This window comes from Chaetura pelagica, unplaced genomic scaffold, assembly GCF_000747805.2.
Source record: "Chaetura pelagica isolate M959 unplaced genomic scaffold, ChaPel_1.0 scaffold123, whole genome shotgun sequence".
Classification (NCBI taxonomy): Eukaryota; Metazoa; Chordata; class Aves; order Apodiformes; family Apodidae; genus Chaetura; species Chaetura pelagica.
In genome coordinates, this window is record NW_009953295.1 from 383,678 (window position 1) to 397,330 (window position 13,653).

The window sequence follows — 13,653 nt, forward strand, 5'->3', positions numbered from 1 at the left end:
TCCTCTTTTAACAGCAAGAGTCACTGAAAGACCTGCATTTCCAATCCAAATGTGGAGTTCTGTATGCCTATAGGTATAACTGCGAAATCCACATATAAGAAACTGTATGCAAGATGTATTTAGGATGTTACATATTCTTGAATATCATATATCCTGCATTTGTGTGCCACTAGTATGAGCAGGTAGACTACTGCAAACCACATTTTTAAAAATGTGGAAATACTGTCTAGGAAATACTGTCTGCTAAGTTCTACAGAGCTACATAATAAAATAAAATACATAATCATCTGTCTTATTAGAGTATTATTAAAAAATAAATAAATCTCTTTTCCTCTTCTGCAGAAAGCAAGATGATTCTTGAAGAAAACATCTCAGAATATCAAACAAAATTTATACAGAAAATCATGCTCAGTTGGTGCTGGATCCTAGCATTTTTTGTCAGTGGGGCAGAAGTAAGAGAGATTAACTTGCCAGGTAAGAGTCAGCTTTGGTGAGATTTGGGGTTAGTGGTGCTTTCTGACAGCTGAAGATAGTGGATCTGCATTTTGCCATGCCTTCATGAGTGTTTCCTCTCTCTGTTCATGTTTGTGTCAGTCAACCAGCAGTTTCTAAGCCTTTTTGCAAGTTTAAAAAATACTGGTAATACAGTTTACCCTATATATGATTCAAAATACAGACCCCTAATGAAAATAAAAGGGAAAATGCAAAGGAGAATTTCTGAGAACAGAATGGAGCAAATTATTTGCTTCTATGAGTCCTTGAAGTCTCCAGCAGCTGGTCCAAATCTGTCAGGAAGCAGAAGGAAAATAAAGGCAGGGTGAGACTGATATATCAAAATCTTCCACCTGCACAATCTACCCAGAAGAGCTCTCTTAGTGGAGAGAAAATGAAACTGTGAAGAGTTTCCCAGGTGGGCAGGCAAGGAACTGAAGGTTTCAGGCCCTCCTTTCTGCTAAAATGACATCTTGGCCTACTTTCAAGGGTTACCACATCCTGAGTGGCAGGAGGGGTTATGCAGCTAGCTTGGTTGGCCTTTTGAGAGTTCAGGGTTAGGAAGGGTGGCTACAGCTTACAGACTCCAAAAAATGTGTATAATTTTAATGACAGTAACTGAAAAAAAAGAGGGGAAAGGTGTGAAAACAGTGAGACAACAATTCTTATCATATCCTGAATAGGGAGTGTGGTGGGCAGGCTCTGCTTCTTCAGGTTTATGTCAGTCCCTTCTCCATTTATATGAGGCAAGCTAGAAGAGCTTTTCTATGGAGCTAAGGTCTAACGGGTTAGCACCCATCTGAAAAACTTCAGCTCCCTAAAACTTTTAAGCTATTTTCACAATAGGCTTTTGAAAACAGTAAAATAAACCTTTGGAAGCATTTGAATAACCTTTGAGAACAATGGCAAATTCTGTGTTTAAGGAAATCTATTCCCTATTAGCCCAACACCTGACCACATTAAAAAATTGCTTAACACAAAGAAAAGTAAAGTTGTATTTTTGTAGTATTCCTTTTTTTTTTTTTTTTTTTTTTAAACTATTATGACTCTGTTCTTTCAGGTGGTACTGATATCTTATTGTCCTGCTTTTCAGGATGTTCCTATTCTGACCCTCAAATATGGTATCGTGCAATTAGTGATGAGGAATTTGTTTTGCAATGTGCTTTACCAGTTAGAAATAATACTCACATTTGTGACAACTCAGTTCTAAAACAACATCAGGTGAAATGGTTCTGGCTCGAGAAAGATAAAGAGTCACCAAAGGCTATCAAGAAAGGCTCTAACCCTGCTCTCCAAGGAAATGAACTTTGGTTTAAACCAGTAAGGGACAGTGCTTCTGGAGTGTACATCTGTATGATAGGGTATGTAATAGAGCAAAAGTTTAATATTTCTATATATGAATTAATTGTTTTGGTTTGTGTATTAAATGTGTAATTTATTTTTTTTTTCCCTGCATCACTCAGGGAAAAAATCCCATGTCTCAGAATTGTTCTGGAGGTTGAAACAAAGAAGGCAGCCAGGTGTTCAGGTTATGACACAAATGTGTTCTATCTTCTTGCTGACAATGGGAATTCAATAACTTGTCCTGGGACAAAATGCTACAGCCATATGAAAAAGTCAGATGTAAAATGGTACAAGGTAAGAGTCACTGTCTTAAGCATTTGAAAAAGCTCAGTGGAGGTACAGCTTCAGGTCCCTTTAATGCGCACATGCCACAGGTTTTTCAATGCTTCTCTCTCAGACAATGCAGTCTAAGAAATTCATCACCAAAATAGAATCTTGAATTGTGATCTATCGAGTGCGTAAGTAAGAGTTTTGATGAAATTTTCCACACTCAAAATATTATTCCATGTAGTATAAGCCTGGAAATGCTTCCTCTTCAGCTAAGAAATTGAAGTAACTGAGAATAAGTAGAGATTCTTTAAAAAATTGACATATGATTGAAATTTAAAATATTAAGTTTTATTTTAACAATTTAAATTCTGAAATTATCAAATATGCCAGAGAAACGTGGCTTTGTCAAAAACAAAATTATTTTAAGTTTAATGTTTCAAATTGTTCTTTGCAAGACTCTTGCATTTAATGAAACACTAGTCCATTGAAACATAATTGATTTACTCTTTGAAATGACTACTGAAATACTTACAAGCTGAAATTTTTTGCTATTGTGTTTGTAAGGACTGGAATATATTGTCTAAACTCTAAAAATGAGCAAAAGAAAATAGCCAAAATTTCAATTTTGCATTCTAATACCTGGTCTTATTTATGTTATTTATCCTAACAAGTAGAATTATTATCTAGTCAAAGTTTCTTTTAGTTTACTTTCTAACACCTACCTACTTCTTGGTCAGAAACCCACTGAATTTAAGGAGATTTTTTCCATTTTTGTTAGTGGAATTTTTTCAGGAATTTGATTTATTGAAAATTTGTGGTGGTCTTTGAGGATATGAAATCACTAAACTGAAAAACAGGGGTGCTTTTCAAAATATAGTAATTTGTCATCCTTTTAAAAATAACAAAAATGTAATTTTCAGACAACCCATGATTTACTTCTCATAAAAGAACAAGAAAATCTTTTCAAAATAATTTATTTACAAAATAAAAAATACTCAGTCCTTTTTATTGCTCTTTAGTAATAGGAGTTCAATATCCATTAGGTTCATGCATCCAAATTTCTCTTAGGCACTATAAATTTTAAATATTCTTTTAAAAAGACAATGGTATTCATATATTATAGACCACACATTTTTTATATAACTGATGAACATACTCAGACTCCTAGTAAATAGTTGGGGTATTTTTTAGCTTCTGTGGTAGGAGTTTGGGTTAGGCCTTATCGCCATGATAATCCTATCCAAATAGTTTAAAATGTAACTTAATAACAGCAACAACAGCAAAAAAAGGACTTGTAATTCCTTGAGATTTTTTCTGTTCATTAGGATGGTTGTCAGATAAAGCATAGGGAAACAAGACTAGGCCTAAAGCTTAGGCATAATGAAATCTACTTGAATCCAACCTATGGTGAAGATGCTGGAATATATGTGTGTGATTACACTTTCCGTGACAACACCACCAAGTGGACAATGAGAACAGCAGTAACTGTAGAAGTCATTGGTGAGTAATACACCAACTCAGAATAAAACAGTTGGTCCCTTTTTTGCAGGTGTTTTATGCATCGGGCACTAGTCGTCCCACTAAGTCGTGGGAAAAAAACACACAGCTCCATCAGGACAAGGGCTAGAAACCTTGTCTTACCAGCTTTTGAGACCTCTGAGTTACAATGTCAGGCACTCTTTCACTCTTCTCTCTAGATATATTACCACAATATTCTCCAAGCAGGCATGAACTAACTCTGCTTTTATTCTGGTCTATCTGGACCTGAGACAATGCACTGTACTTCACAGTTATTTTCCCACACTTCAATAGAGTTAGAAAAACACTTTAATGGTGCCATGTACATATATAGTCCCTCTGAATTTTGCATACATTTCTCTGCTGTGACTTGCTAAAACCAAGCCAAACCTGTGTGGCTTCATTTCCTGCAGTATGGGACTTTCCTAGAATATCAGACCTGTGGGTTTTAGCCTCTTCAGGCTGGAGCTTGGTTGATTGTTTAGTAGATTGTACGAACTGTGGGTGTTATGATCTGTGCCCTTTAGCAGCCCTTGTTTTGAGAAAAAAAAAAAAGAAAAGAAAAATTGCTATTTTAATGCAAGTACCCGTGCTTGTGAATGGGATGACTGTGCTGCACATGGGCTTACTGAGCATGGAACAGGGTATTGCAGGGAGCTGGTATGAGGGCTGCATTCCTTTGGGGGGGTTTGCAAAGGGTGGAGTGGGCTAAATTCTGAATCCTAAATAACCTGAAATGCAGGTTGGATGCTGAGCTCCTCAGCTCATGTAAGATGGCAATTCCTCAGAGTAACTGAGATAGCAGGTCTTTAAATAGCAACATAAGTTTTGTGGTCAAAACTCCCTTATCTGTACATTCTCAGATACCTCCAGAACTGTAAACAATCCATTTTGGACTAAGGTGTCTAAATCCCACCTGACCTTTTTAAAAAGAAAATTCTGAGAGATATTTTCTCTGCTCTTTTGCATTGATGATAGCATTATTGTTATTGACTGTATTCCTGTTGATTGCAGCAAAAACCACTATCCACCCACCAAACTTCTTGTATCCCAAAGGTGTGGTGATCCTTGAAGTAGAGCTCGGTAAGTTTCAATTCCAATCTGAATGTGAAAGAGAATGTTAAAATGAGATGCTGATAGTGATAATCTTGATAAAGCAAAACAGCTTTGCTCTCTAAGACTATGAGAATTTTGTGTAAAATGCAGGGGTTTTTTATTGATATATATTTGAGGCTATTAAAGGAAGCATCATGTGTTATACAGATCCCAAGCTACTAAGAGAAAAATATTCTGGTTGCCTTCATGCATGGTTTTCATGTGCTGATTTGTTCCAGGAAAGCCACTTGAATTGGAATGCCGTGTACAGTTTGGGTTTGAAAGAGGTTCTCCAGGGAGGGTAACATGGAAAAGAAACAACAAAGAAAGTAGAAATGAGAACTTGAATCAGGAAAAACGGTAAGAAAAAGTGCAGCAGTCTGAAAAAGCCCGGACTACAGTCAACAACTGTAAAAATCTTTCTACAACAGCTTTACTGAATGCAATTTATTGAAAGAAGCTCAGAAGGCTCTGTTCTTCAACATATGAATGTGTATGACCATGAGCATGGGACAGGCAAGTGCACTCCACATACAAAAGCACAGATTGATGGCCCGAAAGTCAAGAATTCTGACTTTCTGCACAGTCTTAACTCTTCTTCCTAAAGCTTTAGGTCATGGACAGGTCCAACACAAATAGTGCTTGGCTGTCTGTGCCTGCATCAGCTCAAGTTTTCCCTCTGTTGTGCCTTGCTAGCAGCTCACACAATCTGTCTTTGGAACCTGTCTCCAAGTGGGAAATAAACCAGATCACTAGAACAGTACTGTATACATTGCCAGGAGTTTGGGTGCTTCAGATGTTGGGGTGTGTTTATTGAGTCAGTCTGAGGACTTGCAGCACTGAATTTCAGGACTCTTCCCTTGCAAGAATTAACCAGACACTGGCAGAAAAGCAAGATGTGGGGGAAAGGTTTCCTCAGACTTGGGGACAATCCAAATAGTCACCATGATTTCCTTTCTTTCCTGAACTTCCTTGTCTCATTCACTTATGCAGTTTCCAACTTGGGCAAGAAACATAGTGGAGGCAACATGGGTGAGTGACTCTTCCATTACTCAGTCCTTAGTTACCTTTATTGGAAAGTACTTCTGTACACTGGGGGAAACAAAAGCCCTGCTGTCACTGCTAAAATCAAGTTCTTAATAGGAGACATATGGGAAAAAAATAACAAAAGAGGATATCATGTACATGCACTCACTCATGAGGTAGATCGGAAATTGGATTTTCCTAACTTTTGAATGTTTCGGTTTGTGATGTTCTTCTTGCCAAGTTTTTAGCTTTTTGTAGGCTTGCTATTTCTGTTTCTTTATTTTTGAAAAATCCAAATGAATAAAACATTCCAAATAGACTTTCAGTCGAGGTTGAAGTGTGGCCCATGCTCAAGCCTGTGTGTCTTTAGTTAGCAGGGACAGGGCCATGGTAGGCTCTCATTTTGCAGTGGCACAATGTGAGGCATCTTTGGAACCACCCAGAGATGCCTGTACTTGTAGCTTCCAAAGAGAAAGTCTGAGACTCAGAAAACCCGAGTGGTTGCAGAAGTCCTGAATGGTTGCACACACAGATCTGTTTCCTGCAACCCTCACTCAGCCCCAAAGGGATTCCTGGGTTTCCTCTTCGTTTCCTATACTTCTGTCCCCTATATCCGTCCTACTCTGTTTGCCTAATCTGTCTTTTTATCTCTGTGCAAGAGGATGTGCTGCTCAGTCTTTTTGCCCAGCTAATTCTCTCTTGGGGCTGCTTTTGGAAGTTTCATTTCCGTGCATTTCTGCTGAGGGAATTTTTTACTTCTTAGAAAAAAACACAAATAATCTTATAGAAGTCAAAAGGAGCTATATATGTAAAACTAGGCAAGTGATTAAGTATTTTGCTGAGCTGACGAACTAAAAAGAAACCTTTCAGTCTTCACACTGTTAGCATTTTCTTGCAATGTAAAAACCAAACAAAAGTTCTGAACCAGAATATTGCATTGCTGGTAAAGTTCAGTCTGAATGTTAAGAAGTTGCAAGCTCTTCTTTCTTTGCATTTAAGATAATCGAGGATTGCGTGAATGAACAGCAAAGGCATCATGTGAATTCTTTCTTTTTTTTTTTTTACTTTTTTATTTTAGTGTTCATCAAAAAGGTTTAAAGGGGCACACAGTTCTTCATGTTGCAAAACTGGAAGAAGTCACCGAAAGGGACCTCAGAAGCAACTTCACATGCTTCGCTGAGAATTCAGTGGGGAATGCCACCTCTGTGATCCAGCTCAAAAGAAAGCAGAGAGGTAAAACTATCAATGGGTGACTATTTGCCTTTGAAGGCCCATTTTTATTTACTCACTGCTACCGAGGCATTCCCAGTTGACACTGGCTTTTTAACCAGATGCAGAAATATTTGGAAAAGTTTGATTCATCACATGTCTAGAAGGGCACATTATTCTGAAGGCTGCTCAGAAGGATGGGGATATATGGAGACTTACTGCAGGCAGGTGGGCCAAGTGGAAGCTGGAGAGTAATTGGGAGGAAGAAGAGAAGAATAACATCTCTGAACATTAATAGACAATCTACTAAACTGAAGCAGAGTGGCTGCTGAAAGCAATATATTCCTTAATTTTCATAGGACATTTTTGTTTGTTTTCACAGTCACAGAATCTCAGAATGTTAGGGGTTGGAAAGGACCTCTGCAGGTTATTGAGTCCAATCCTCTTGCCAGAGCAGGACCACCACCACAGCCCTTAGCATGCGTAGTTCTGAGATGTTATCATAACTGATATGACTGTGGTAACATTTTAAGCAAAGGCTAAAATCCAAATCAGTGTGGAAACTGAACTGTTTAACTGTGGTTCACAGTGGAGATGCATCATTGGAGCAGCACAGGAAGTCTCCAGCAGGGCACTGTGTACAGCTATGCATTTTCTGATGTGACTTTTCCATCTCAAACAATGACAACTTTCAGCCCTGCCGAGTGTACTACACTGTTTTCACTGTGTCTTCCATCACAGTTTGGCTTTTCAGATCATCAAGGAGTTACCATTCAAAAGAAGTCCCTGACTCTATGCTAACGTTTGCAGATAAATGAATTCCTGACTTCCCTATAGTTTGCCAGTGGGCAAGAATGAAGGTTGTGAGATGGTTTGCCCTCTTTTCTGGACTGAGATTTTAATCTAAGTGTCAACATTATTTTGGAAAGCCTGAGTTCTGATAGACCCTTTTCTTTCTACAGGGTTTCTCTTATATGTACTATGCAGTGCTGTTTCTATTCTATTTGCATTCCTTTTGTGCACTGCTTTTATTTACCAGCACTGGATTGAAATAGTGCTGATGTACCGAAGTTATCTAGTCCAGAATGAAACTACAGGAGGTAAGAAACATTGTATCATACTAATTTTCTGCAGTTTTTCTATTGTCTTTTGCCATGTGGTTTAATGCAGTGCTAATTAACCATTTAATTAAATTCTCTTAAATGCCTTGTTTTCTTTTCTCCTATAAAGACTGTCAAAGCTAGCAAGGTGCTCAGTGGATTCTGATGGATAAAAAGGCAGGCAGTGTGGAAAACTTGTCCCACCTGGCCTTTACAAAATCCCTAATTTACCCATGGAAGATTATAGTAGCATGTTTGATTTTAGCAGTCCCTTTGCAGGGAGTAATAGAGTATCTCCAGCATTTTAACCTCATTCAACAGAACCCGTGGACAAGAATCAAATGTCCTTGCACAACTAAGTGAAGGACTCCAGATTTGAGTGTATTTTTCACTTGAAGCCAAATAATTTATCAGAAGAATAAACAAAGGAGAGAAATAAGATTATATAGGGCACCAACTGAGAAGTATACATTTGGAGAATACTCATAATCCCTTTCTAAAGATTATGTTTACCATCTTCACATTTACACCAGAGTGACCAGCTTTTGATATTTCAGATCTCTGCAGCTGCATCTTCCCACCATCTCAGGTAAAATGGGCCTCCAGCATAGGAGGCAGCGTAAAAATGTACCAGAAATGACAGTGTCTGCTTCAAAGAACTTAGCATATAACTTTCCTACATGGGTTAAAAGAAATCAGATAGTAAATGGCCCAGGATATTTTTCTAAAAATTCTTGAATCTTATGCAGCCTGAGATTCAGATGTCTGAGTCTGCTTTTGCATTTGCTTGTTTATAAGTAGATTATACGTGAGTGCAAAATAAATGTACCTAGGTATCTATAAATATATATACCATGAGAAAATTAACTGCCCTTTTGGAAAGTATTTTTGTGAACCCTAAGGCAGCTGGCAAAACCAATTCCAGAAATCACTCAAAATTTCCCCTCTATTTGGTAACAAATCAATTTAAGAACCCCTGGGAAGTCCCCTTAGAGCTCACCCTGTATGCCAGTAGAACAGAGACAGACCTGCAAAGATTTTTGCATTGAAGTTGAAGACACCACTAGGTTCTGCAATGGCAGCTTCCGTCCCCCTCCTCAACTTGCCTGTACCTCTTGCACACAGCACCATTTGCAGGATGGGGGATGGAGAGCCCAGACTAGTGTCTTCTTCTTTTCTTCCATCCCTCTTAGCCCAGAATCAGAGAATTGCAGAATCCCACAGAGTTGGAAGGGACCCCTGGGAGTTGTCTGATCACACACCCTGCTCAATGCAAAGCCAGACTAGGCCAGGTTGCTCAGGAAAGCAACTTCCCTTGTGGAAAGATGATCCACAACCTCTATTGACAATGCAATCCAGCATTTAACCCCACTCACAGTGCAACCTTTTCACTAACATCTTGTATTGCAACTTATGTCTGTTGCCCCCTCTCCTATCAATGTATACATCACAGAAGAGACTTTCTCCATCATCTCTGTACCCTCCCATTTGGTAGTTGAGGACAGCAGTAAGGTCATATCTTTTCTAACTCTTCTCTTACCCCTCAGCTTCATCCTTAGCCACTTCAGACATACCTTGCCTTCTTTCACTAGGAGAAAGACACAATACAGAAGCTGTGACACTAACATTTACAGACCATGTATGCACTCACTTTGCTTAACTCGGATATTCCTAATTTCCTACAGTTTGGGTGTCTTAACTGTTTGTGCCAAAAGTTCCTCAGGTTGTAACTGTCCTGTACAACTCTAGAAAAATAAAAAATCCCAGTGGTGCTTAATATGTATTTGTTTTTAACTTGCTATTGTAATATTAGTATTATAAAGGAAAACGATGATGTATTTATTAATTGCCATTGTCTAATATGATTACAGTGACCTCTGTGGGTGGAATGAGGAATATCTGGCTTGTAGTGAAGTTTTTTGTAATTTAAAAGGTGTTTTCAAAAGAGCTTTAATTCAAGATGTAGCTGAATTGAAATTCAGCTAAACCAATCTAGTGATCCCCTGCCTCACCTTCAATTTCCATGCTAATCTTGCGTGCCTGCTGTTGATGATTCACTCTTGCAGGCCTAAATTGGCTCAACTTGACAAAAAAATAACTCAGAAAAAGACAGTGAGTAGCTAGCAAAGTGAATCAGCTTCCTCTGTTACTACACAAGCTTCAGCCCTAGTAGAAGGAAGTGGTGGAAGTGTGTGGCCAGGAGCAGAGGGGAGGAGCGGAGATGCAACATGATGTCTAGTCACACCCTGGGCCTTCAAACCTAATCTGCACAACTGTATTTTGTTTTGATGACATACTTTCTGCTAAGTGCTGGTTCTGAATGTACATGTTCAACCTCAGCTTGTGCATGTCATTAGTTTTCCATGTGTATTCCCTTTGCTCCCTTGAACCCATATGGGCTCTTCTAAGTCCTGTGGGAACCTGATGGGTCTAGCTCAAGTTTATGATCTTAATCTGACATGTAGAGATAGAAATCAGGAAATTAACACTGAGGCATGGGGTGATACTCAATACCATTACTTGGGTGTCTCAGTTGCCAATTCAGTGAAGATGTAGTCAGTTTGGTGAAATCCAGAGAGCTTCTCAGCTTGCTCTGGACCAGCACCCTGCAGTATGACCCTGCACTAAATGGTTGAATTTCTTTCTGGTTTCTATTAACTGTATTGGCACACAGTACAACTCGGCTGATTTAACATATGTGTTTGATGTCATCTAGGATGCATGAGAGTGTCCTGTCATTTCAAAAGATTTGAGTCTTCAGTAATTCCCTTGTCTAATTTGGCAGTCCCTTCAACACCTTAAATGGCATCCAGCCATAATAATAATGGGACCGAGTCCATTGTGCTTTTTGCTTTCATCAGAAATTCTTTTTGTTTCCCTTCCTCCTCCCTCAAGTGTAGTTCAAATTTTATTAAGCAAGTAGGTTCAGGGCTAGCTTGGATGCGGCTTTGAGCAACCTGAGTTAGTGGGAGGTGTTCCTGTCCATGCAAAGGGGTTGGAACTAGAAAATCTTCAACGTCACTTCCAACCCAAACCATTCTGTGGTCTGTGATCTGTCAATACAAAAGATTTGCTTTTTTCTTGTAGTTAAAAATAGGCTTAACTCAGGTCATAGGTACCAGGGTGTTTAAAGCTCAGAAAAGTTCTTTATATGTTTTTCATCTGCACCTCACAAACTATTTAAATGAGAATGAAGCAAGGTTCAGGAACTGGTGAGTACTTGATGTCTGAGCTGATACTTTTATCAGACTTTATTTTTATTCTCAGATATTTTTATTCTCAGATTAGAAACATCACAGTGTATGAAAATATATTTTGCAAGCAGCGAATATTTAAGAACATTGTTCCTTTAAAAGTCACTATATTTTCAAAGTAGGCTTGGCATTGACAAATAGTTTTGGAATCAGGGTTTCAGTAAATGAGAGAAAAGATTGGGAAACATGGATTTTGCCTGGAAGGGGTCAGATCCTCCACTGCTGAAAACTGGACGATGCTTGTGAAAAAGCAGAAAAACGCCTGGTTTAATCTTTCTTGCACCAGTCATCTGTAGCTTCCTCATTTGCCTAGGTAGTGTATGTCCACGAAATCTGCAATATGGTGATGAATAAGGGTTGGCTTTGGGTAACTGGAAGGCTGTATCTCATGAACAGATGAAAATTTTATGTTCGTGTTGTGCCTACTTAAATAGATATAAACAGAACTAAGAAGAAAGCTGAATACTTCAGACAGACTCAATATATACAGTGTTACTTATTATTTCAGATGGCAAAGAATTTGATGCATTTGTGTCCTATGCAAAACTAGATTATTCTGAAAGTGACTCTACTTTAATTAGTGAGGAACAATTTGCCCTGGAGCTTCTTCCAGATATATTGGAAAATAAATATGGGTACAAGTTATGCATTCTTGAAAGAGATATTCTTCCAGGAGGAGGTAAGATCCCTATGGATGATAGTAAATCTTCAGTTCTTTGTAAAATTGTTTTTCACTTTCCAAAAAACCTTATGCATCAGATCAGCAAATGGTATATTTTGATACTAGAGTTTCTACTTAAATCTCAGCAAGTTTTGATCTTTGTATCTGGCCCCTACACCTGAAGCATACGTACATATAAGTGTGGTCACTGGGAGCTACTAGGCTGAGACAAAGCTTCTTATCCAAGAATTTCCTTGCAAACAGACCCCATTTCCTGGAAAGAAGACCCCAAATATTTCAGTAGTTACTTTTTGAGAAACTTTATTCAGTACTACCTGCAGTATTTAGAAAGGCCTCAGTACCTGTCCCTGGGAGAGACAAAGATAAGTCCAAGTGTCCCTCGAGGCCCTGTTTGTGTAGCAACAAAGCGTGTTGAGGCCTCAGCTGAGTCCTCCACCAAAGTAGCAAGCTGTGCTCTGCTACGTAAGAATAGCTGTGATACCCTCTGGTAGCAAACACATTTGTAGGGGTTATGTTACTTCTAGGGCTACAAAAATAAACAAAAGGATGGAACACCTCTCCTACAAGAAAAGGCTGAGAGAGTTGAGGTTGTTCAGCCTGGAAAACAGAAGGCTCTGGGGAGACTTGATAGTGGTCTCCCAGTACCTGAAAGGGGCCTACAAAAAAGATGGGGATAAACTTTTAGGCAGGGCCTCTAGTGATAGGACAAGGAATAATGGTTTAAAAGAGGATAAGCTCAGACTAGATATAAGGAAGACATTTTTTTATATGGAGGGTGGTGAAACAGGCATCCCAGAGAAGTGGTAGAAGCACCATCCCTGGAAAACCTCAAGATCAGCTTGTACAGAGCTCTGATCAACATGATCTAGTTGTCCCTGCTAATTGCAGGGAGAGTTGGACTAAGTGATCTTTAAAGGCCCCTTCTAACCTAAATCATTTTATGATTCTATGTTTGCTCGGCATCCCTATTTTTTGTTTTCCTTATTTCTGGGTTTTACTTGTTGGTAAAAGAACTGATAAGACAAAAAATCCATTATAGAATGGAGTAATGGCCTCTATTTCTTCTTTAGCTTACACAGATGAAGTTGTTACAGCCATTAAACAAAGCAGACGAGCAATAATTATTTTGAGCCCAGCCTATGTCAGTGGACCAAGCATCTTTGAACTGCAGGCAGCGGTGAACTGTGCACTGGAAGACAACAAGATCAAACTGGTATTAATAAAGTTCCAGGCTTTCCAAGAGCCAGATACTTTGCCTCTAGTAGTGAAGAAAGCTCTTCGGATTTTACCAGTCATTACCTGGAAGTCTTCTATTTCTGCTGCTCCAAACAAGAAGTTCTGGAAATATATACATTATCACATGCCAGTGAAGACTACTAAGATGTTGGGAAATTGCAGCCTAAAGGGCTTTTTCCATAGGTTATTCAGCCTAGTATATCGATAGCAGAAATTTCACAGAGGAATGACAGCAGGTTCAGGAATGGTGATGTGACTGTGGAAGACCTTATCTCCATTGGCTGACCACTATGGACTATCACTGCAGTCCGCAGTAGCTCACTCGAATCAGTGAGAAGGGCTGCCAGTGTGACAATGCTGCAGTCCCACAGTAAAACTTTGAGTTACTGCACACAGCTGTAAATGGGAGCTATATTTCATAAATTAT

At 38.8% G+C, this 13,653-nt stretch overlaps 1 protein-coding gene across 1 annotated transcript; it reads left to right on the forward strand.

Annotated features, from left to right (window-relative positions):
* Positions 1-350: 350 nt before the first annotated feature.
* Positions 351-13,434, forward strand: IL18RAP (interleukin 18 receptor accessory protein). Its single transcript, XM_009997885.1, has 10 exons — positions 351-474; positions 1,586-1,853; positions 1,956-2,130; positions 3,432-3,606; positions 4,639-4,707; positions 4,959-5,079; positions 6,824-6,978; positions 7,917-8,054; positions 11,817-11,987; positions 13,061-13,434. The coding sequence occupies exons 1-10, from the start codon at positions 351-353 to the stop codon at positions 13,432-13,434; spliced, it is 1,770 nt and encodes a 589-aa protein (XP_009996187.1).
* Positions 13,435-13,653: the final 219 nt, after the last annotated feature.